The sequence below is a fragment of the Trichosurus vulpecula genome, chromosome X (genome assembly GCF_011100635.1).
Source record: "Trichosurus vulpecula isolate mTriVul1 chromosome X, mTriVul1.pri, whole genome shotgun sequence".
Taxonomy (NCBI): Eukaryota; Metazoa; Chordata; class Mammalia; order Diprotodontia; family Phalangeridae; genus Trichosurus; species Trichosurus vulpecula.
This window is the reverse complement of record NC_050582.1, coordinates 49,748,247-49,774,858: the sequence shown is the minus strand read 5'-3', so window position 1 is coordinate 49,774,858 and position 26,612 is coordinate 49,748,247. Positions and strand designations below refer to the sequence as shown.

Genomic DNA, 26,612 nt, shown 5'->3' with positions numbered 1-26,612 from the left:
ATTGAATGTTAGACTGCATACTTGTTATTTTATCCTCTAGGAAATGGGAAGCCACTGAAGACTATAATTAGACCTATTCATTAGAAACATGACTCTCCAACAGTGAAAGATGAATTGGAAAGAGAAGATGAAACTCAAAGAACAGAGACTGTAAAGTCAAAGTTGATAAGGGGCTGGACTAAAGTGGTAACAGAATCAAGAAACAGGTGGGATGGGTGCAAAAGATTCTATAACAGAAGAAGGAAGAAAATCATCAATAGAAAAGTAAGATTTAGATCTAAGGCAGACTTAAAGGGAATTGATGAGTTCACTGTTGGACATTTTAAGGTTGCTGAGGGACATCCACATAGAAATATCTAGTAGGCAGTTGGCAATGTGGGACTAGAAATCAGAAGGTCAGACTAAAGATATTAATTTATCTGTGTAGAAGCAATATATAAAATCAGAGGTTTAAAAGGAAATCACTAAGGGATGGAAATAGAAAAATCTGAAACAGCCAAGGGGAGAGAGAGCCTAGGGGATGGATAAAAACGGGAAAGTTTACAAAGGAGCAGAGTTTTTTGAGGAATACATTACTGCAGAAGCCAAGAAGTGAGAATATCAAATCAAGTAATTAACCATGTCAAATAGAACATGGTTTGAAGAGGATAAAGATTGAGAAAAAAAGTGGATTTGGTGACTGATACCATGGTTACCAGGCACCTTCAAAAGAATAATTTCATTAAAATGATGGGGGTAGACAAGCCAAATTGCAAAGGAATGGCAGATATTTTTTTATGGAGGGAAAGAGTAAAACTATCGTTTCCAGAAGTCTTCTGGTAAAAGACAAAGAAGACACAGAATGATAGTATGAGAAAGGGCAGGCTTAACAAGGTAAAGTTGGTATTGTTTGTTTTTTAAAGGCTAGGGTAAACCTAAGCATGTTTGCAACTAAATGGGAAGGAACTAAAAGAACAGGAAAAAAATGGGAAGGTACAAAAGGGGATAGAAATCAAGATGCAAATTAAGTGGTCTGAGAAAGAAGGAAGGTAATAACATCCTATGAGTCTAAACCAAAGGGAAAGAGTCAAAGACAAGGAACTTTTGAAGTAAGGGGGAAGAACAGAGGGAACTCATGACAAAATATCTTCATTCTATTCAGTAAAGTCAGGCAAGGTCATCTGCTGGGTGACTAGCTTCATACAATGCTTTAGAACCTGTTGGCATAATGTGTTAATCTTCATGAAAATTCAACCTAAGCCATTTCTTGGTACACACACACAAAAAAACTACTAGCTACTAAAGAATTAGAAACACAGTCAAATCAAGAAACACCAAGTGCCAGTCCCTAAAAGGACAAAGGATTCAAAGGACAAGAACGACTTTCAAAAAACTGCAAGCCAGAACTTACTATGTGAAAGAATGTTCCATATTAATACAAGAATCACAAATTAAAAGAACTCTGAAGTTTTATCTCATACCCTGAAAGATAGGAAAAATGACCAAAAAACAGGAACAGCCAATACTGGAAAGGCTATAGGCAAACAGACACACTACTGATTAAACTGCCCATATCTTTTCATCCACTGCCCCCAAAGAAGAAAAAGGTCCAGCACAGACCAACATTCAACCACTCACTGGGGTAGCAAAGAATGAGATAAAAAATGGGTGACTATGGATATTCGGGGGGAGGGGAGGTTGTGTACAAAAATATGTTAAATTGTGCAGTAAGAAACAGCAAATGAGAAATTAAGAGAATACAGAAAGAAATAAGCAGAATAATATACATGCAAAAACACAAATGAAACATTCATTCAATCACCCAGTACGTGAAAAGGCAAAGAAAAGAAATAATGGAACACATCTCCTTCCACATTGCAGAGGCACAGGACTGTAAGGGAAAAATGTTGTATATACTGCCAGATGAGGGCACTGTATAGAATGTTTGTGTTTCACTCTTTTTCCTTGTCACATTCACTTTAGGGTGGTTTTTCTGCCCAGTACAAAGAAAAAAAGCCATCAATAAATCTTTTCAAGTCCAACTGCACCAAAACCAAAGAGGCTAAAGAAAATTACATAAGAAAATTCTAACATATGTGTCATTCACAAACATTTGTCATAATACAGCTTTCATTGGAGTTAAATAGGTAGGAACTTAATCACTGACCACATAAAACTTAACTACCTTAACTAATTGTTAATTTCTGTATGACTCTACAAAAAAAATACACTGTCTAGCTTAAAAAAATATTTACCTCAAGACTGAGTTTGATACAGGAACAAAGAATAGAGCTAAAAGGACCCTTGAAGATCATACAGTCCATTTACTATTGATGAGAAAACTTAGGCCTAGACAGGGAAAATTCCTTTTTTCCCATATAATTAGTGGGAAAACTGAGTACAGAATCTAATTTGACACGTATATCTAAACTAAGAAGTCTAGTACTAGGATCCACAGCCTTTCCAAATTAATGACCATACATTTAGTCTAGGAGAAATAAAAAGGGGAGCAATCCATCAGACAAAGTCTGGAGGGGACTCAAGAGTGAACACCAGAGTTGACAGGACAGCAGCAGCCTTGGTCCCTCCATGGACAGATGGGCAAGTAGTGCACATATGGCAAATTATAACCCAAAATTTTATTCCAGGAGCCTGTAAATCAGGTTAAAACAGAGTATTTTTCCATAGAAATAGTATAAATGGTAGGCAATACAACAAGTAGCTGAAAAAGTACTATAGTTCATATATTACAGTAAAATAAATTTTATCTTTGAACAGTGAAAACAGACTATCATCAGTACAGGGCCTTGGCAGCAAGTTGTCTCCCTCTCATTTTAGCACCAGTTTTGAAAACAAAAGCTTTTCGTTTCTCTAGCCTTCTTTTATTGAATGACTAAAATGCTCTTTCCCTCATTTAGGATAAATTCAGAAAAAAAAATTAATTGAAAGAAAATCATGGAGAAGAAGGATGATCCTAAGAGTTACCACAAATTCAAAGAAAATTACTAGTCCAAGGTATGGTTTCTTGGTGTAGCATTTTACCCAGAGTGATTTATGCAAGACTTGGCTTACTTATTAGCTTGATGTTACCTTAGACTTTATTTTCACCAAACATAGGGTGTTTAAAAATTAGATTGTGTTCTATTTTCAGAGCTAGAGAGACACTTCTATATACAATCTAAGAACAGAAAATTTCCACATAAGAAATGTGAGAAATCTTACTAACCTCCTTCATAAATGCTTTCCCTAGGCGCACCACTTTTGCAAACAAAATGGGATCATTAGAAAGGTGAGGACCAAGATTACACAGCATATAGAATACTTCTTTTTTCATATCTTCAAAACTCTCTGCCTGTTTTGGCGCTCTCTTGTTTTGTAACAGAGCAACAAATGATCCTTTAGCACCTTTAGGTACTCCAACTCTGTAAAAAGCAAGAAATAAAACAATTTTTAAACCATAGGTGATACCTACACCATTTTAAAATTTCTAATTCACATTTACTTTACATCATTAAGTTACTCTATACCTTCTGTATTAATAAAATGTTAATAAACCAGTAGACCAAAAAACCATGACAAATATCAAGAAAAATAAGGGATAAATGTCAATGAATGACACAGAAAACTGAAACAGAAAGATGTAGATACAGCTAAGTGTTAATCCAGGTGCTTTCTACACTAATTATTGGGGAGATACAGGGAAAGGGGGCCAAATTTCACATGACTTGTGGCAAAACCTTAAGTCCAGAACGTTCTCCTGTTGGACAGCTGGGACTACCGCAGTCACAGAAGACACTATCCAAGGAGATCTCCTCACAACCTAAGTGGCAATGGAGATAATAGCCAATATCTTTATGGGATCCAAAAGCTGGGGTTGCCAATACAGACTCTGTAAATGGCAAAGATGCCACTGCTACTGCTCCAAAGCAGTCCCACAGATCTGGAGCATTCCTGGGACTGTCAAAATAACTGAGGAAGGGCAGAGGTTGAGATGGTAATGGTGAAAACAGCAGCCTGCACATCACGGAGTGAGAATCTCAAACAGAGGTATTTAACATGAAATGGAGGAAGATAACATCAGACACAGACCTTATTGAGCAGAAAATGGAGGAACATGGAAGAAAAAGGAAGAGAAGCAACTTCCCACACTCTTCAAAGACCTAGGATACAGGTTATCACTATGACTTAAATTTCTTGGCATATTCATGCGCTAACCCTGGCTTACATAAGAGCATTTGACCACTAATTAGTAATTTTTAAGATTATATACTATGCATGTTTCATTTCATTATAGGTAATATAATGTGCATTTTGACAAAACAAATTATATCTTTTGCTGTCCTAAAGGACTTCTTCAATACTTAGTAAAATATATATAACATACCTTCGGTAGAGGGGGTCAATAGTTATATGGATAAGTTGGCAAAGAGCAATGGCTATTGGCCTGTGTGAAGAAGCATAGAACGGGGGCATCTGATCCATAATATCCTGTGCATGCTGCCAATCACTAATCTTTAACAGAGCTTCCAATAAACCAAGTTTTTGGTTGTCAGGTGGCTATAAAACAAAAACATAAACCAAAAAAGATACAGATATTTTTCTATTAAAATCATTAACCATTTTCATGTATGGAACATAAACTAGCTTTTTTTAAAGAGAAATTATAATTGATTTAAAAAGATTAAAAAAAAGTATTTTGATAAAAGTATCATTGGGGTTTTGGACTATTTAAAAAAATGGCAAAAATGGTACCAGGAAATTAATATGGTAATTATGTTGATTCTAAAGCCTTCCTTAGTTTATAATTAGGGTTACTTATTCTTGATTAAGTAAGCCCACAAAATAAGTTCCTCGAAAAGATAATATATTAAACAGCCAATCACAATCAGGGAAATAATATTCTTATAAAATGAACTGGTTACCTAAGTATCTTTTTGGTTAAAAACCTAATTTGCATACTTTCCTGCCTTAATGAATCTTTTTGATAACAGGATTCTGCGTTATCTCCAGTTCAATATTCTGATATTTATTACCATTGTACTTTATTAAAGAAAGCTGTTCCTAGGGTTCAACTGTGTTTTCTTAAATAAATCCCGAATATCAGGGTTTTTATTGTAATTTGCCTCATTCTTATAAAAGTAGATTGCAAAAAAAAAAAATCTGGTTAGTTTGATTACCTTTAAATGCAGATTTAACTATATAACAATCCTCCTACATTCCTCATTATCTGTGGAAGATGAAATGTTTTCTTCATCTGATTTTAAAATAACTTGCAGACTTCAATTAAACCAATTTAGCACCAATTATCTTACTTCACATCTGCCACAAATATCTAAAACTCTTGCATTTCATTTGAAGATCCCTTCATAAATACTCACTTTTTAAGCTCTCTAGAAAAAAAAAATGTGATCAGCCTTTTTGGAAAGCTGCTGAACAGATTTAAAAGAGTCAATTTTAGAAGTTAGCAATATCCCCCAAAATAAAGGGTTTCACTGGCAGCAAAAATACTTAGGAACTTATGTGCCCATGAATTAATTCCATTCACAAGGATTCTTCTTCTTGGTTTAGAAATAAAATGCAGTGTTCAATTGTACTAGTATACTTTAAGTACCTTATCTGTTTTCTCCTCCTCTTTTTCCTTTTCTTTGTCTCTCTCATCCATTTTTTCAGAGGACAAGACAACCATGGTAAGTTTTCTAACAATTTGCTTGGCTTCCACAATTTCTTGTTTGTGCTCATCAAGAATGGTGTTATCCACTGGAAGAAGCTATACAAACAAGAGTGAAAATTATGGAGTATTGTAGCCAAATTCCAGAGTTCCCAGGTCAAGGAGAAAATATTGCAAGCAACCAGAAAGAAACAATTAGTATTGCAGAAACACAATCAGGATAACACAAGATCTAGCAGCTTCTACATTAGGGGATTGGAGTGCTCGGAATGATATTCCGGAAGTCAAAGGAGCTAGGATTAAAACCAAGAATCAAATATCCAGCAAAATTGAGTATAATACTTCGGGGGGAAAATATGGACATTCAATGAAATAGAAGACTTTCAAACACTCTTGATGAAAAGACCAGAGCTAAATAGAAAATGTGACTTTCATATGGAGTTCATAACCTGGAAAAACCTACATGACATAATGCTGAGTGAGAGGAGCAGAGCCAGGGGAACATTATACACAACCACAGATATATGGATTCTGTGAGGACTAACCCTGACAGACTTTGCTCATCTCAGCAACACAAGGTACAAAGACAACCCCAAAGGACTCACAATGGAGAATGCTATCTACATCCAGAGAAAGAACTATTGAGGCACACTTCATGCTGGCCTTTTTTTCCCTCTTTTTTTCCTTTTTCTCTCTTTTGTTTTTGTGTTGGTTTTTTTTTTGGTCCTGTTTCTTCTTTCTCATGATTCATTTCATTGGTCATAATTCTTCTCCATAACCTGACTAGTGTGTAAATTAATTCAATGCGAAGGTATACGTGGAAGTTATATGGGATTCCATGCCATCTTGGTGAGGGAGGGGAGGGAGGGAAGAAAATCTGGAACTCAAAATTATGTAGAACGCAGTGTTGTGAACTAAAAATAAAAAAAATTTTTTTTTTAAATTTAAAAAAAAGAAAATGTGACTTTCAATACAAGAATCAAGAATCATGAAAAGGTAAAACAGGAAAGAGACATCATAAGGGACTTATTAAAGTTGAATTGTTTACATTCCTACATGGAAAGATGATATTTGTAACTCATGAGACCTTTCTCAGTATTAGGGGAATTAAAGGGAATATGTACACATGTGTATATATAGGCACACATAGATACAGAGATAGATAGATACCTAGATACATAGGCAGGCAGAGGGCACAGAGTTGAATATGAGGGGATGATATCTAAAAAACAAATTTAAGGGGTGAGAGAGGAATATACCACATAAAAGAGGCAAGAAAAAGCTGTTATAATGAAATGGAAGGGTGGAAGGTGAAAGAGAATGAGTGAACCTTACTCTCATCAAATTTGGCTTAAGGAGGGAATAACATACACACTCAACTGGGTATCTTACCCTACAGCAAAGTAAGGGGGAAGATAAGATGGAGAGGGATGACAGAAGGGAGGGCAGATTGGGAGAGGGGGTAGTCAGAAACAAGCACTTCTGAAAAGGGACAAGGTCAAAGGAGAATATAGAATAAATAGGGGGCGGGATAGGATGGCGGGAAACAAAGTTAAGTCTTTCACAACATGACCATCATGGAAGTGTTTTGCATAACAACATGTAATGACCTACTGAATTCCTTGCCTTCTGAGGGTGGGTGGGGAGGAAAGAAGGGAGAGAATCTGGAACTCAATGTTTTAAAAACAAATGTTAAAAATTGTTTTTATATGCAACTGGGAAATAACATATACAGGCAATGGGGTATAGAAATCTATCTTGCCCTACAAGAAAGTAAGGGGAAAGGGCATAGGGCAGGGGGGTGATAGAAAGGAGGGTAGACTGGGGGAAGTGGTAATCAGAATGCATGCCATCTTGGGGTAGGGGGAAGGGGAGAGATGGTGAGAAAATTTGTAACTAAAATCTTGTGGAAATGAATGCTGAAAACTAAAAATAAATAAATTAAAATGTTTTTTAAAAAAAGAGTGAAAATTATGTAAAAGGGATGATCCCAACTACCTGTCCATTTCATCAAAAAGCCAGAAATGGGGAGAAAAAAAAAGCCAGAAATGAATTCAAGAACTTCCAAAATTTTCTCCCAAAGCCCAAGAGGCAACATAGTGTAGTGGTAAGAATGCTGATCTTGGAATCAGGAGAGAACTGGGTTCAAAACCTACATCCAACATTTACTAACAATGTAAGGGCAAGTCACTTGATCTAAGTATCAGTTTCCTTATGTATAAAATGGGGATAGAGCAAAGCAGTGTAAAGAAAACAGAGTAAAAAGCACTGGACTCATAATGACAACATCTGAGCTCAAAAACTGACTGCTATTTACTAGGCATGACACCATAGGCAAAAATCACTTGCCCCCTCTAATTTTCTCTTTTATAAAATGAGAAAATTTGACTTGATGACCTCTAATGACTCTACTAGCTTTAAACCTATGATTGTAGGACTTTATGAAGAATACATGATGCATTCAAAATTAGAAGCCCCACAGTCTCCCATTTCCCTCCTAATAGGTTTTCTTATTGATTCTCCTTTATTGCTTCTAAAGGATTATAGTGATTTATTTTGGACTAATTTAAAAGGATTTAATAATTCTGAGTTTTAAATGGCTTATCTGTCAGTTTAAAGGATTCTAAAATAAGCTTTTGTCTGGAACATTAAGAACCTGAAAAAGGGGAAGAACTGGTTTACTAATGAGAGACAGCAAAGTTGAGAGGTAAAGGCTACTTGGGCGCAGTGAATATTAGTTGTTTTGGACATGCTGAGTTTCAAGTGATAGGATATATAAAAACCATCATAATCCAAAACCCAAGAAAATTTACTCATAAATCCCACTTTGCCAGGCTAAGTTCCTAAACCATGAGCTTCCCAAAGCAACCTTCCCCTAGTTTAAATCACGTATTTAGGATTTACATTAAGAGAGGATATAATGATGCAGCTCCCATCCCGACTGAGTGCCTAAAAATATTATCATAGTGGGAAAGAAAAGAATATTCCCAAGTGACAAAAGACAGCCTTAGTCTGAGGACAATCCATGTGTCTCTAACATGTACTGCATTGAATTTAGTCATCTTTGCACACACTTTAACTTGTAAACACAAAGTAGTAACTTATAAGGACTAACACGTCACATGCTACCAAGTACTATACTTCTCTCCCTTGACCTTCAACAATTTTAGTCAATGCTACATGGGTCCCTCTTCCTACTTCCCAACTGTATAATGGGCAGACAATACTCTTTTCTCTTAGGTCTAAATAACTTACGTGAACATAAAGATCGTCTAAATCAACAAGATCATACTGCAGAAGCATTGCTGCAACTCTATATAAAGATGTTGGCGTCTCTCCATTTGGTTCCTTAAAAAAAATTAGTGAATGCCATTTAACAAAAGAACTACTAAAAAATATCTAATAAATTGCAATCTTTCTCCTACATATATAGTATGATCTAGTAGAAAGAAGAGAACCTGAGGAAGCCTAAATTAAAAACTTACTTTACAAAACTTCGAGTACTATATCAAGTCAAACTATTAGTACTGCTATGACCATCAATAAGAATTAGACCAAAAAAATCTACCTCAAGGATAGATTAAGGAGCTAGCATTTTTAAGGGGATACTTACTAATACAAATACGTATCTAAACGGTAAAATTCCAATAAAAATTAAAGATAACACTGAGATACCATTGGAGAACATAGCCTATGGCACAGAAATATTACAGCACTCTTATCTTCCTATCTCCATATCCAAAAGGTCCTGGGATCTATCTTACTCTAAAATGTTTCTATCTCTCTTCTCTTGAAAAAAATTAGGGAAAAGAGTAGATTCCCCTGACCTGCTGGCAAGATAAGTGGCTACTTTTCTTCTCTGGCTTGTCTCTCCTCTCTCCAAAGAATTTTTGTATCTTGGTCTTCCCTTCCCACATTCCCATTCTTTCCTCACAAATCCCTATCTTCCCTCAGATTTGAGGATTTTTTTTGGGGGGGTGGGGGAGTGGAGGGGGAGATGGAACAAATGAATCCACCTTGAATGAATCCTGCCTTCTAGGGGACCTCGAGGGATTTTTTTTTATTGAAGTAAATAAAATAACCAGCAGTCCACTGGGTCCTTCAAAGAGGCCAAAAGAATAAAAGCATCAGTATGATAAAAAGGGGCTTAAAACTCAATATCAATGCCACTTAATCAAGAGAAAATTTAAATTAAGATTAACACATATATAAATCAGTGATATTTTAAGATATACATACAATAAGATATACATATAAATAATACCTGATAAAACTTGAATTTGAATCCTAGAATATGACATAGGGTTTGAGGTTCACACATACACATATAGGATTCTATTAAAGGTACAAAAAACTCATCATATTCCGGTCTGCATTCATAGACTTCTAAAATGATATCCAGAACTCTGTTCGGGTCCAGATTAAAGCATCCTATAACAGATAAGGTCAACAATTCATAATCAAATGCATATCATTTCTTGCAAAGCAGTGACTTTCAGAAACAACTTACACATACAGAACAACAGAGAGTGAGACTAGTGTTGCTCTATTCCTAGGCTAGGGAAGGCTAAAAATAAAAATTACCTTGAGACAATATTTTGAAAAAAAAAAAAATCACCCACTTGCCCCAATCAGGTACTTCCTTCAGTTGTTAGAAAATTCAAATCTAAATCATAATACAAGAAAATTAGGATTTAAAAATTAAGATTACCCTTATTGTTAATTGTGGATTTTCTTTAACAAAGTAGAATGGTTCTCTAAAAATATCTACTTCTTAAATGACTAAGGGGAAAAAATTCTAAATTTTTCCTCATTTTAAAAACAGCTCCTCAAGTCAAAGGCAAAGAGTCTTCAAAACAGGTAATACACAATAGTTCATATGGAAACAAGCTCTATGCACTTCTTTATCCTTCCTCTGTGAAATGTCAAGTTAAATTTCTGAAAGCATAATTTTTCAAATATTATGAAAACTTAAATGAATTAATAATTACCAGTTAGAAATCAGACAGTGTAATCTGTAGTCAGGTAATTTTTCAGAAGTAGAAAGTAGCCTTTGTATATAGATATAAAGATACACACATACCTATGTGGAAAAAGGAAACTAACAGGGATACAAGTAATACTGCTTAAATATTTTAGGAGTTATAGTATATTACTGGCTCTATTAAAGTTTATACTTGAAACACAAATGTATATCTGAAATATGAATATGGTTTTCCTTTATTAATACTATTGACTCTACTGAAGTTGTTACATCTATACTATTAATCATCCATTCACTTCCAGGTATAATGCAAAAACATGTAATTTGGCATAAGAGCAGTACCTATTTTTTTCATCCAAATGAGATTATATAGTTTCCAAGAGAAAACTAAATAATAAAGTTTAAGTGATACTCAGTTTAATTAATAACTCAAGATCAATAACTAAGACAAAAGGTGCCAAAGTAACCAAAACAGAGGTTTAGGAAAATTTTAAAACTTTAAGGAGTGACAAGCCATTTCTTACAGAAGGAAAACCCAGTTACTTACCAAGCTTGTTTTTCTGAAAAACCTTATCTATTGGCAACTGTTAAGAGTACATAGGGCATCTAGGTCTGAGAAATGCTCTTTGCCCTGCCTAAGTATCTGCTTATGTAAGTAAAGACCCATTGTCAGACATATTAGAAGGCTTCCATAATATCCAGTCTAGCCTATTGCTAATAGAGAAGACAGAGTGAGGTTACCACTACCAGAGACAGTATCATTGCTTCAGAGAAACAAGCGTTATCCTCATACTCTATTAATATCAGATGATTACATAGATGAACCACTAGGGGTCAAGGAATTGCATAAAGCAAAAAAAAAAAAAAATAGATATTATTGTAATTAAGGGTGAAATTAAATTCTTAACAGAATAGGACCGAGCAATAGTATTTTATGAAAGTATGTGATTAAAACAAAATGGTACCCTGAAAAATTAAAAGAAAAACAGAAACTCTGATTTAGCTACCTTTGAGTAAGCTACTTATGTGGGGGACAAAAGAGAGAAGAGACCTTCTCTTAACTCTGTCCTAGTTCTTAGAGTCTAGTTTAGTTCCCTTCTACTTTTTCCTGAAAATAGATCTTTTCGGAGAACATTTGTCAAAGGATCTGAAATGTCATTGGTATTCTTTTATGTCCTTCAAACTCTAAAGGAAGACATAAAATATCTCCTTAACATCTAGAATATGAAGAGCTAAGTTCCTTAGGTCTGAGTGAAAAATTCAACCCTGATCCTGAGTGACCCTAGGCCCTTTTCGTACCATGGACTCCTTTGGCAATCTGAAGTCTATGGACCCCCTTCAAAAGAACGCTTTCAAATGCACAAAATAAAATACATAGGATTGCAAAGCAAACTAATTATACTCAAAGACAACAGGTTAAGAACCCTTGCCCTGGATGAAAGGGACCCTTTGTCACTAGATCCAGAATTCAAGGAAATCATTGCTGCTGAATACTAGAGTAAGTAGCCTTCTCAGTATCTGAATTTTTGTTAAACATCTGTAAATTTAAAAAGCATCCTTGAATAAAAGGGGAATGAATAGCTTGTCTTCTGCCTAGGACCAAAGAGGGGAGAGGGAGTTCAAAGGGCTTAGTGCCTTTAATTTTTTTTAATTAGCGAAGACAAGATGAGGAAAGGGAAAGCTGGCCTGAATCAGGAAGACCTGGGTTCAAGTCCTGCTTCTGACATATACTGACTATGATCCTGGACAGGTCTCTTCATTTCTCAGTGCCCTAGGCTTAGTGCTGTAAGACTAGAAGTTGCAGAAAAAGAGCTGATGTGCAGAGATTGAGGAAGTTCCCTAAACAAATGAAAATCCTTAGTCTAGTTCAATGATAGGATGATCATGATCCACGTAATGATTTAAAATTTGCAAAGCACTTTACATAGTCTCTCCTTTGAGCTTCATAATAATCCTATAAGGCATTATTATATATTAAGGCATTATAATTAGTCATTATTATCCCCATTTTACACGTCAAAAAACTGAGGCTGAGAGAGGTTAAGTGACTTGTCTGGTCACGTAGTTATATGTGTCAGAGGAAGGACCAGAACCCAGGTTCAGGACTCTATCCACTATGCCACACTCCTTCTGATAGTAAGGTTAAGAAAAAAAAGCACATAAAATACATTAACTTATGGCCGTTTTCTATGGATATTCATTGACAAAAAAAATTTCTTTCAGAATGTACACATAAAATGCTACATATGCCTTACCTATTAAAGATTTGATATTTTCTAAGATTAAGTCGCTAGTGATGTTTCCAGATAAATCCTGCCCCAATTCTGCAATCAGTTTTGCATAACCTTCGTTCTCTTCTCTTAAGAGATTGAATTTTTGCTGCTTATAACTGAAAGTAGATAAACACAGTTAAGTAAATAAGACTAACTTAAACAAATATTTGTGTGTGTGTGTGTGTGTCTCTAATATATTTTGTTGGATTATGATATTTTACAAAGTTGTAGTAATTTTAACACTGGGTAAGATTTTCATAAAAGGGGGATTAAAAAATGAAAGACTAGTTTTCAAGAGAGATACTAGCTTTTTTTATACAATGATAAAATCATTATACTGAAATTCAAAATATGACACCAGGCATTGGATATTAAAAGAAATATATTATCTTTCTTTGTAATCTAAAATAATCACCTTTATAGTTACTATTTTGTTAATAATAAAAACAACAGAAATTACTTTAAATCAGTGTTTAGATTATGTTTTATATTATCACACAAAAATTTTAACCACTGACCTAACTTTTGAGCTACTTTAAAAAGGTAAAGTTTAAAAAACACCAAATACCTTGGTCTTTAAAAATAACTAACATACACAAATTAGGGACTGAAAATATCAATTAACTCTACCACCTAATCCACAAGATGACATGCACATACTTACAAAAGTTTTGTCTTGATTTTAACAGATTTTTGATTGAATTGTTGGGACTGCTTAATAAGCCCTAAAGATTCCAATGTATCTGGATCCAAACGCTCCTTTAAGATTGTGTCTGAAACTAAATACTACATAAAACAAGAGTGGTTAAAAAAAGGTTTTTTTTCTAAGTTTTCAAGTTTATATTTTTATTCTACATGACTTCAAGGCATTGTTTTAATTCTAGAAAGTAAAGATCACATGCTATATATATATATATATATATATATGTGTGTGTGTGTGTGTGTGTGTGTGTGTGTAGTTTATCATGAAACATAACTCTGACTTTAAGCAATTTAACTCCAAAGACTTCAAACAAAAAAAAAAAAAAAAAGAGACGCTTGTGTACGCAGTTTTTGTAGTAGGGATATATTGTAGTTTTCTAAAAAACTCTCAAGGAAAAATTTGCCATATACGGTTTACAAATTATAAGTATTAGTGAAATTCTAGTTAAAATGAAATCCATCTTATCTAAACATTCTAATAATCAATAAGTCAAAATCTATTATGACACATAGGGCATATTTCTGGTTTCCAGTAGTGGGAAGTCACCTTTGTACTCAACTGTATGAACAAACAGTACAGAACTAAATAATGCTTACTACAAAACAAATATTTTTTGTATCAAATCATTTATTTTCTCCCCCTAATTCACTGGAGGTAAAAATTTTTTTCCACAAATTTCAATTCTATATATATCAACTCATTTTCCTCATATATGCTAGGAAAGTTATGCATATTTAAAATAAAAAATATCAATAATATGCATCATTTAATAATTTTATTAATACTCTGATAAATTATCACTTTTTAAATATTTCACTTCTTTGGTAAAATTCTTTTTCAGAGATTTAGGCAAATATATGTTAGCAAATTTAATACCAATATGTCCAAAGAAACTTTCCAAAATTATCCTCTCACATTGGATAGTTTAACTAAAACTCCTTGTTTTAATACAACCTAGTATTAAATAGGTGGTTTAAACACTTCTATTGAACACACACACCTAAAAATGCTATAACCTTCTTCTACATTATTCAAAATATCAGGTACAAATATACAGGTAGACATATCTTCATCACCATAAATGGCTGTTAGGTTACTCAAGTACAAACAAAAAGAACCTTGTTACAAAGCAGTCTCACTCATGAGTGTTTTCAGGGACTGACAACCAACAAAACAAGGTTGTAGTACTATTACATTGCTCTGAAAATTTTGATTATTTAATAAACTCCCAATTCTCCAATTTGTGACTGTAAATTTTTAAAATTAAAATCAGGTGTACAGTGCTTTGCTTTTCAGCTTCTTAGTCATACTCTCTTCTTCTGTGTAGTCTTAATTTAGCAAAGGATCTACAACTGAGTAAGAATGGAAAAGAAAGGGCCACTGAAATTTCCTCACTCTGATTGATGCAATGATCAACCAAAATTCCACAGGACTAAAGATGAAGCATGCTACTGATCTCCTGTTACTGATGTAGTCAAGGTACAGAATAATGCATACCCTTTTCGATAATGCCAAAGTGAGATATTTTGCTGGACTATGCGTATTTCTCATAAGAGATTTCTTTTTCAATTAGTGGTGGGGAGAAAGAGAGAAGACCATCACTGAAGCACTTTTTTTGAAGGTAGAGAAAGGGACAGAAGGAAACAGAAAACAGCTCTAAAAAGTTATATTTTGCATTTATTATACACCTAAAATAAACCACAAATGTATATGATTGAGACTTAGAATTTCATGTGCTCTAGAATTTCATGTGCTCTCTTTTGTTTGGCATGTGGAAATGCTTATTTTGTTGTTTTTAATTTTTTTTTAATATCTTCTCTACATACTCCAGTACAAGTAGAATGAACAACCTTTTGGACCAAATTTTATCTTTACCATACTTGAAGATGACAAACAGAAAGTCAGAATTCAAAGGCGTCCTTTGCATCGGCTAGAGGCTCACTCCCAAAATCCTCACACATAACATTCCATCTCTGTGCATTTGCACTGGATGTCCCCCATGCTTAGAATTGTCTCCCCTCCTCACCTCCAACTTCTGGTGGCTTCATTCATGACAGCTCAAATTAATGCTACTTGGTGCCTTGGCTCTAAGATTAACTCTCATTTACACTGTCTATATACCTCGTGTTACCTACGTATTACCATGTTCTCTCCTCTGTTAGAATAGGAGCTCCCTGAGAGCCGGGACAATGTTTCTGTCTTTCTTTGTCTAGCTAGTGCTTAGAGAACTACCTGGCATGGGTATATATTAAGAGTTTAATAAATGTATACTAACTTGTATACTAACAGGGATCAAGAAGGAACTAAGTGAAAGATTTGATCCACTCCCTCCCTGAGTCAGGGATTAATTTGGTTTTATTCTGTTGTTTAGAGTATTATGAATTTCCAGAATGTCAGAAATAGCCAAAAATATAAGCACATATGCATTCCAAAGTCAAATTTGATTTAGGAAATACCAGATTACCTACTGTTTCAAGTTATTACCACTCTGTGCCCCATATTAGCATGGAATATTAAGAGATCACCACAATCACATTTTAAACTATTAAGTTCAGCAAAAAAAATTCCAAAGGACATACTTACCAAGCAGGACAACACCAACTGTGTAAAATGGTCTCTCTTGCTTTTTTCTTCCAAACAACTTGTCTCAATATCTATGACAAAGATAAAGAAAATGAATTATTTTATAGTTTTTACTGCAAGTTTTAACCTTCTAGCTTCTCCAAACAAGGTTGCTTACTTCATTTAAAAGTATTACTAAAACAACCTGTTTGGTTTTTTTTTAAGTTTGATACTGGTCCCCATATGTGAAATGAATATAAACTCTGAGTTTTTTCTCCAAGTGGTGGTGATGGATCCATAGCCTCTCACCAAGCTCTCTATAAGACCAATGGACATATTAATAAGATGGCTAGCCAGTATGAAAAGTATGGACTGAAAGTTTGAGTGAAAGGTTGTTTAACAAAAAAAGGGGGGAGCCCTAATAACTAGAGCTGCCCAACCAAATGAGCTACCACCAAAAACAATGAAACTCCTGCTCACTTAAGTATTGAAGCAGAAGCTAAATATCACATAGAAGATTTCTGCATTGAATAAAATAGATTAAATGACATCTAAAGTCACTTCCAACTCTATTATTCTAAATGGTACAGCAGTAGATAAAAAGACTTTGCTTAATTAATGTTCTAACCATTTTTAAGCTATTCAGCAACCAAAAAACCCAAATATTCAAATAGGATCTACTATTTCATTGATTTGGTTGTTCGCTGGAATGATGCAAATTACAACTTCTCCATTCTTGTCCACATCATTCTAAAACTTTGCCACAGTGATATGCTTTAAAGGAGCTTTGAAATTTCTTCAAGGTAATCTAGCTTATTCTTCTCCTAGTTAATTCTGGGCCTAACTTCGTTGTCTATTTGTATTGTCCCATATACAGGCAAGTCCTAGGGGTTGCCCATTAAATTTGATTGTCATAATCTGGGCAAAAGACATTCTTCATCCACTTAGCGCTTCCCAAGTACAGAGTTAGCCCAAACTCTTTTGTTAGTTTTGGACATAGTCCAGGAGAGCCTCCAAAATTCTAGGACTTGATGTGACTAGCACAATATCCTTGGTGAATACAGCATTTTGTAGGGAATCCACCAACTTGGCACTCTGTACTGGATCTCCTCTATCACAGTGGGAAACAATCACCTCATTTTGTACTGTGTGTGTGTGTGTGTGTGTGTGTGTGTGTGTGTATAAATAAAATGAGGAAGTCATGAATCAGTTCTCTGTTTAATATATTTCAAAGAGTCTTGAATGATTATCATGAACAGATGAGTAATATCTTACCTTAACAGGTGGCATTTTGTTCAACCAAATGACATACTTGTACTCTTTATATCTTTCTGAATGTGTGATAGTAAAGATGTGGACCATCTTCAAACATCTGCCTATTCCCTAATATCCTCATCAAGGGTGCCTCCCTGCATGGGTTGATTATACTAATAAAAATTTTTGCATACAGATAGCAAAGTAGATATAAACATCAATAGTCAATGCTTTCCATTTCCTTTTTTTATAATTATTAATAAGGGCCCCCTTCTTTTAGATACTTAATGAATTGAAACACCCTCCTAAGTATGTTGCCACTCCACCCTTCCCAGATCCTCAATGTGCACCTTCTCCAATCCAGCTGATTTTCCCATTTTTGGTCTCTTTAGTACCTCTGTTAAGTACAACCAGGACCATGATATTGAGACACCAAGTGTGGCAGCTACACTGTCCTTGAAGGAAGAAAATTTGTTACAAAAAACCTTTGATACCTCTTCCACCTTTATTCTGTTTGTTGTTCTTCCATTTTCATTCTTAAATACCCTTGGCATGTGTCTCCTTAAGACTGACCAAACTTTCTTTAAATTTCTTTAAAATGGCTTTCCCCTCCAGTGCTTCTCTCTGCTGTGTAAGGCAGTACTGTTCATCATCTTTAATATCGTTCTCCATGAGATTCTGTAAATTAGTATATATTCTAAACTAGTGTTGGATTTGGCTGTTATCTGTTTGGCAAGTCAAGTGTTTGCTGACAAAAGCCACTTTTGGCTTCATTATGGCAGTTGTTTTCTAACAGTTAAACTTTTCTATGGCATCATTATAAGTAGTGTCAATGAATTTTCTTCAATCCATTATCCACTTCTCATTATCAATAACTTGTTTGGATATGTCAGCACTGACTAGTTTCAGCTCATACCATTTCTGACATCGATCTGACCTTAGACAACTGATTCAGGAATGATGTATCAGTTACAAGTAGCTTCCTGTCTTCATAAAGAGGCTGGATTATTACTTATATGATGTCTTTTAGTGGAGATCCCCTATCATATATGGGTTCTACTACGTGACTAGTAATGCCCCTCGAGAGTTCTATGATTGCTTAAAAATAATACAACTAATTTTTTGTGATGTTACTGGGTGTTAACCATGTCTGTCATTTACTGGTTCTTTTCTTTTAAAAAGTATTCATCAAGGAAAGATGTGAGGCTTCTGTGTAGTGTATAAGTCTTTGGCCTCTTTCATTCCTTATTCCTAGTTCATGTTTTCCAATATACTTCTCACCATTGTCCCTCATTCCTACCTTTCGACTGAAATTTCCAAGTATCCAATTGTACGTTTTCTCAATTTGGAACGTGCTATATGGTTCTTTATAAAATTTACCTACTACTTCATCCTCTTTTCATGGTATTTCTTTTGTAATATTTATTACCATCTCTTCAAAAGAAGATAATGAGATGCCCCACGAAATGTTTCTTCTTTCCTTTGGGTACAATATAAAAACCAACCCCACAAATTCTATTCTTAGCATCTCCATGGAGTACCTGAGAGCCATGACTTCTTTTTCTTGGCTTCATAGCAAGGCATAATAATCTGGAATCTCTTCTTTTAAAAATTTTTTGATGACTGTATTTCGATATGATTGATCTCCTTTATAATCCTATGCAGTTTATTATATCCATTTAAAAACTTAATTCTGAGGAGTTCACAGGCTTCACCAGATTGCCAAAGGGTCCATGACACAAAAAAGGTTAAGAACTCTTAATTCACGGCAAGAGTATCAATACTGATATTATTCAGTCCATTCAATCACTAAACAAAGATGTCATATTTAGAATACCAGCTACCAAGTTTTATAGACTGTCTAAAAACAGAATGATCTTTTATATTCTCAGTCCCCTTTTTTACCATCTGCCACCAGGACTGTGTAAGTGAAAAAAGGCCACACAAGATTAAAGGCCGTTTTATAGTTTTTATTGAATGAATTACCATAGCCAACAAATTAATTAGCAAGCAGCCAAACTACTAGTAAGAAATCTCTCCATACTTCGCATGGCTGATCTTCAAAAAGCAGGCTCAGTCCACTGCCATGAGCATAGCTGAAGCTTGTCTAGCATGGTAGGACCTGCCAGAATATATGGCATAACCTTCAAGAAACCAGGATGATATATATCCACACCCCAATGCTTGAAAAATTGTATAGTATTTTCAAAAACTTAATAATATGTCATACTAAATATCTAATAACTAATATAATTTGTATAACTGTTCAGAGCCATAAAAAGAATTTGCTAATGTCAGAAAACTAAGAGTTCCATGAGTTTCTTCAAAGCACTCAATAAAAATGTTTTTTAAAAATGTTCCCTTTTAAAATAAGACAGCTAACACAATGAAATAGTGCCAACTTCATGGTATCAAGAAATTCAACCATTACTAAGAAATTACCAGGATTCACAAATGCACTAATATTCACAACTAATCTAAACTAAGGAAATTCCAAAGTACCAACAGTTGAGTTACAGGCACACTTGCTTCACATAATTTTCAGAATACCAATCTATCCCTTTCCAGACACTTCCAACTATCACTATATCTCTTCTAGTCAGTTGGCTTCTCTCAACCTTCAGTGTCACAATCTTCTCATTACCCTACTTATATTCCAATACCTCTTAGTCCTCCATCCCCCAAAGCATACCTCTTTCATCCCCCTAAATGTCTATGGAACCATAGCTTTTCCTTTCTGGGACCCAGGTCCACCCTCTTTGGCTTCACATCAAAATCACTCTCCTGGCAGCCACCTGCCATCCCCTACTGAACTTGTGTTCCCTAGCCTCACAAGAAATCTCTGCTGAAACAGCCTAGGTCTGTCATAGAAGTCCTCCTTGACATTGCTCCCTGTTTTTACTCTTAAAGCTTTGTTTAAAAGGAGGAGGCCCATTACCCCAACATCCTGACCTCAGAAAAACTTCCCCCTCCCCCTATAATCCAACATGCATCTCAATAGGTCTGGCACCTACCTCTTACTCTACCAAGTACCTAGTGAACATGTGGATTTCTTTAGCACTTCACCTGGGAAGACCCAGGGAAAGAAAAATTTCTTACAAGGCTACCTTATTCATCTTCCTGAAAAACTGAATTATGTGAACAATGAACATAGTTATTCCCCCCCAAAAGAACACCAAATATGAATTTGTAAAAATTTATCTATTGAAAAAAATTATTTTACAGGTGCATCATGAGAATAAAGCATTATGTTATTGAACTATTCAAGTATTAAAACTTTCTTTTCTTCCAGTGCATGATTTTTAACAAAATAAGTCAGCTGTCAGAATTCTAAAATATCAATCTAAACACTATAACTACTAGTAAACAAAAGCTTTTATTAAAAAAAGTGACTATATCTTTAATTTCTAAAATTCCATAAGTAACAATCAACATACGTTTTTAATGCTTTAGGTTAAATCTCTCTCAAAATAACTTAAGTAGGTACAAAAGAAATCACAATAAGCTATTCAACAGGCTCAAGACAAGCAGCCAGAATTTAATGTAAAAAGTCACTCTTAAACTCAATTCCTTATTCCAGAAAACCTCACTAACAACCCTGAAACATTCTGCTCTGCTTATTACAATTCTATGTCATTATTTCTGCCAGCTTGAAAGAGGTATTTGAAGGGTATTCACTCATTTAGGCCAAAATGTACACTTTCAACGAGACAAAGGTAACCTAAACCAACGTGTGAATGAACAAATTTATCAAAGAGCCAAAGCAGTAATTCAAAACCTGACATGTAAACTTAAAAGATTTTTTTATTGGACAAATAAGTGTTTAAAAGTGGTGCAATGTTTTCTTTTAAAAGTTAAAAACAGGAGCAGCTAGGTAGCACAGTGAGTAGAGCACCAGCCCTGGAGTCAGGAGGACCTGAATTCAAATCCGACCTCAGACACTTGACACACTTACTAGCTGTGTGACCTCGGGCAAGTCACTTAACCCCAATTGCCCTACCTTCCCCCCTGCAAAAAAACAAAAACAAAAACAAAATAAAAAAAAAAAAGTTAAAAACAAGTAAAATGCAATCTGACTTTTAATGACCATTACTAGGCAATTATGTATTCAAGATTTTAGTCCAGATGTTTTTTAAGCATAAGTAAATGTATCAGCCCACTTTAAAAAGGATGATATAAGGATTAGATTTCCTTACCTAGTTTAGTACATGGTCACTAAAGGAAAACCAGTACTCTTTTTTTTCCTCTTTATCTTGCACAAGTTCATCTTGGACAAGTAGAAAACTGACTATTTCTAAATCTGGTTTATTCACTGGCTTTAAAAGTTTCTCAACTTCAAAACTAAAGCAGTCTTTTCAAATGACCTATTCTTGCTCAAGAGAGAAAAAAAGTCATTAAAAAGGATGAAGGACATTTGTGGAAAATAAGAATTTTAGAAGCTTGCCATAAATTCAAATAGCCTGCCTATTAAATTGACAACAAAATAAGGGGTTATTTCACATCTGAACTACTGTAAATTGAATTTAGCTACTACTCCTATCAAATAGCCTAAAAATCAACTTTAAATTGCTTGGCATGCCTTACCTATCAAAAAAGAGTAAATAAACCCAAAATGCCTGAATTACCACTGTACTTCACTCATAACACTCCAATTTCCAAGAAGAAAAAGCAGTTAACTATATAAGTCCAGAGTCATTTGTGGAATCTTTTGTTTTGGGAGGGGAGGGATTTTATGAGCTTACCAAATAGCTCTTTTCATAGTTGAAATGAAGAACTGATACCTACCTAAGATGCAGAATACATCAGCTAGGATGGAGGGCATATCCTCACGATAGTCCTAAATTTTGAAGATATAATTATCATGGCATTAGAACACCACCCTTAAGTGATTTTTTTTTTATATTACTGTTGAAAGGTCTAGGCACCACTATATCGATGTGTACTTAGGTCCGTCAATTGAATTTCCTATATCCAGAAAATTAAAAAGGTCAGAAATTACAGAAATCATAGATGAGAAGCATGGGAATCATGAAATAATTTGGCAGAATGTATTAACAGCACAATAGTATAACTCTTTCAAACAGCATCCTATATTAGAAACCACTTGTATTAAAGGCACCTCACATCTACCTAAAACAGAATGGTAATGAACTATTGATGAAACATTTCTCATTTAAGTTTATGTTAGATTCATATTTAAGCTATAACACTAACCTATGTAAAAATTAGTCTCATACTTCATCAGGGTAGAAGTTTAAAAAATACCAAAACCCTAACATACATTTGTCCTATAAACTTTACTCTTTCAAGATATATATTACATATTTCTATATGCCAGATCCCATCATCTTTATCTTATTCCATTACTAATCATCTATTATGTCATACACCTTTGGAGAAACTCCGTATTTCATTTGTTTGTTTTTTTCATTTCTAGTACCATACTTTGGGAGCATTATAGCATTTTCCTATGGACAGTCTCATTTTTCCACCTCCATTTTATCATCTTCTTTTCCATTAGTAACCATCATAGTACAAGAGCAGAAATTAGTAGTTGGCTAACACTATACCAACCTTAACTGGACTATTTGCAAAAGGCCTAATAGAAATCAGCATGAGTCTAAAAAAAAAAAAAATCAAGCTGCCAGGATAAACTAAATGAAATGCATTTATATAATTAAAATATAAAGCAGGCCATATTGCTGTGTGTATTATGTATGCCATGACAAAAGGAACAAGTACAACAAGCAACCCCGGCCAGCATTAAGAAGAGAACCCAAAATGGATATGGCCCCAAAAAAAAATCCATACTCTTCACATATCAAAATAGTTTATTTGGAGGGTATGTTAAATAAGCCAAAAAAAAAAAAAAACTTCAAATATACACCTGTAAACACCACCACCACCCCCAGAGGAAAAAAACAAACACATAATTCTAAAAATGCAACCCAAATTTCAGAATGAAAAAAAAAAAAATCAATTGCCAACTACTCTGAAGCTAAGTTTCAAAAGGGTCATAAGGCTTTGGTTTTCATTCCACTGCTTTACCTGAACACCAGAAAACAAGAGTTAAATTTTAAAATATTACACATAGCTATGGCTGGTGCCCAGAAGAATGAGTAGAATGTTACAGACTAGTACAACAGTACCAGGCTTGTATTGTGTGATGATATCCAAAGAACTACAGGCTGCCCCAAACCCCCAAGATACTTTATTCCAATCCAAAAATCAAGACAAAGGCACTGAGGAGCACCTGAAGACTTGCCCCTATCGATGCCAACCAATAAAGCACTTGGAAAAGAACTGGCTTAAAGCAGCACTGGGAAAAATGTACACAGGGACAAAGAGCCCCCCCCCAATTACCAGGAAACATCAAGAGAGGTGGTTTTCAACTGTCCTAGGGATTTTGTTCCAGTCTGACTCATTTCACTCCCTAATAGCATGAACTGACCACATGTAAACAAACTTCTAAAAATGTATGAACTAGCTTAGTCTCTGTAGCCTTACCATTTAGGAGCCAATCTTCCAGATAAAATACCAAACTAATCAGAAACATTCTCTGATCTGAAACAAAACTTAATTCTAATAAAGAAAAATTAAGTACGTCAATTCCTTTAATAGAGCGGAATAAATTTTAACATCTGGTTTCTTTGAGGTAAATATTATTTACAACACTAGTGGAAACTAACAGGCAAAAGATTTCAAGAACAAAGCAATGCATTATTTTATAAGCAGGGTCTAAAATACAGTTGCTTAGTGTTAGCCATTAAAATTTCAACCTACATGCACAAGCAGAATAAGAAAATGCTTAACTTTATACATGGTATTTTTTTTAAACTGGTTAGATTCTTAACCATGGTACTTGTGATGTTTTCACAACATACTACTTTTCTTTTACCTCCCCCTCAAATATGTTCTGCTTTGCTTTCAACAGAGGAACATTTTAATTCTATGTAACCAAAATTATTTAGCATTATTAACATCTTTCAAGTGAGATAAAACAATAAATCTGAAGAGCCTCTATTTCAAAAGGCACCATAAAGCAAAACTGTTCTTCTCTTCCTTCAGATAAGGCAAATGTACTATTAAATATGTATACTTACAATAATGTCACTGAGAACATTTGATGCTTGTTCATGCTTTAGACTTCCCCTTATGACATGATATGATAGCTCATAGATAACTTGCTGGAGATCTGTTGAACGAAACATACATTTTAAATGCACAATTACTAGAACACAACATATGCTTCTTGGGGAACATTTGCCTAACTTTCAGATTCTTTTAGTTAGTACTATAAAAACAGCAATACTGAAATATTAACTTCTTTTTACTAATGAATTTTAAAGGAGTTTTTTTAAATGTATTAAGTACCAGTTAATTAAAATCTTAAGAACTAGGAGTGAAAGGCAACACAAAACCCTTGCTTTGTCTCCACACAATGAACCTCTTTCTCCAAAACCTTTATCACTTCTATTTCCCTTCACTACTGCCTAAACTATTATGAAAAGTAAATAGCAAGGACAGTGTTTAAAATACCTATGTTCAAGGAAACTCCATATTAACTACCACGGGGCTCATCATCCCCTATACTCCCACCCCACTGAAGAGGGTGGACAAGGAGGACAAGAAGAACAAGGGGACCCCTCCCTTCCTCTAAGATATCCACCTACACTTTGGTCCTTTACACAATTACCTTCACTTCCACTGCCTTTTTACCTGATGGAAAATAGAACCGCACAGAACCCACTACATAACAAAGTATATTTCAACTCTCTTTTGTGGGAAAAAAATAATAAAAACATTCATAAAACTGTTCTTCTATACTAGCTCCAAGCCACAAGGGAAAGCAACATTCTAGTGAAGGTAAAAAAAATCATATATTCTTTTTCCTAACCCACAAATGGAATTAGTAAGATACAAGGAAAACAAATGTGCCTCAAAACAAAATTAGCTACGGGGAAGGAGCAAACTTCACTACAGTTATACTAATTCCTTAAAAAGATGCACAAATAACTATTATCAATGCAACATTCCTGCCCCTCAGAGGAAAAACAATTGGGATCATAACCTAACAACAAGTCTCAAAAAATTCTCAGTGTGCACTGGAACTAAATGAATTCTGGTTTTAAACAAATGGAATCAATTAGTTGGTTTTGACAATAGTCCAGGTGAAAAGCGATGAGGCCATGAATTGGGAGTGTGAGTTGAAAAAAGGGGATGGATGAAATAATGTGCAGAATAGACAACATGACCTATATGTACAAAAATATCTACAGCAGCTCTTTTCTGGTGGCAAAGAATTTAAAACTGAGGAGATGCCCATCAATTGGGGAATGGCTGAACAAGTCACTGTGGCATATGATTGTGATGGAATATTATTGGCTATAACAAATGATGAGTTAGATGCTCTCAGAAAAACCTGAAAAGACTTACTTGCATGAACTGGTTCAGAGTGAAATAAATGAGTAGAACCAGGAGAAAATTGTACACAGTAACAACAATATTGTAAGATAATCAACTATGACTTAGCTGTTCTCAGCAATACAATGATCCAAAACAACTCTGAAGGAGGTTATGATGAAAAATTCTATCCATCCCCCAAAGAAAGAACTGATGGAGTCTGATTACAGATCGAAGCATGCTTTTTTTTACTTTATATTTCTTGGGTTTTTTAATTTTGGTCTGTTTTCTTTTACAACATGACTAATATGGAAATGTTTTGCATGACTACACATGTATAACCTATATCAAATTGCTCGCCTTCTCAATAAGAAGGGGAGGGAGGGAGAGAATTTCCAACTCAATTTTAAAAAACGAATGTTCAAAATTGTTTTCACATGTAATTGGGGAAAAATAAAAAAGTTTAAAGTAAATAAATTGACCACATATTTAAGAAAAACATGAAGAACAAAAAAGAGTTGTTCTTTCTGCAAGACTATTTTTATCCTTTTTCTCATTACTCATTTAAGATATGGCAAATGTTAACTGAATTAGAATTAAGACAATCTATACAAGCCCATTATAAAAAGCTTACCTATGTCATAGGTTTTGATTAAAATGCAACCAAAATTTTGTATACACACACACACACACACACACACACACACACACACCCTCTCTCTGTAATAATGCAGCAAGCACCTCCTACTATGTAAGGAATCTAAAATAGATGTTATGAACAAAATA

The 26,612-nt window shown here is 34.5% G+C and overlaps 1 protein-coding gene across 10 annotated transcripts in view; it reads right to left on the bottom strand.

Moving 5' to 3' along the window:
- THOC2 (THO complex 2) overlaps positions 1 to 26,612 on the bottom strand; it is a 98,919-nt gene that overhangs the window by 59,640 nt on the left and 12,667 nt on the right. For all 10 annotated transcript variants that reach the window (XR_005009218.1, XR_005009217.1, XR_005009219.1 and 7 more), the window contains exons 3-12: positions 24,527 to 24,618; positions 22,209 to 22,260; positions 16,191 to 16,261; positions 13,569 to 13,690; positions 12,887 to 13,020; positions 9,912 to 10,078; positions 8,903 to 8,995; positions 5,591 to 5,746; positions 4,364 to 4,536; positions 3,206 to 3,401 (exon numbers count right to left, since the gene is read on the bottom strand). Coding sequence is in view for 7 of the 10 variants with exons in the window: in XM_036739882.1 (XP_036595777.1) it covers positions 3,206 to 3,401; positions 4,364 to 4,536; positions 5,591 to 5,746; positions 8,903 to 8,995; positions 9,912 to 10,078; positions 12,887 to 13,020; positions 13,569 to 13,690; positions 16,191 to 16,261; positions 22,209 to 22,260; positions 24,527 to 24,618 (1,256 nt within the window). In the remaining 3 variants the exon portion in view is untranslated. The remainder of the gene's footprint in view (positions 1 to 3,205; positions 3,402 to 4,363; positions 4,537 to 5,590; positions 5,747 to 8,902; positions 8,996 to 9,911; positions 10,079 to 12,886; positions 13,021 to 13,568; positions 13,691 to 16,190; positions 16,262 to 22,208; positions 22,261 to 24,526; positions 24,619 to 26,612) is intronic.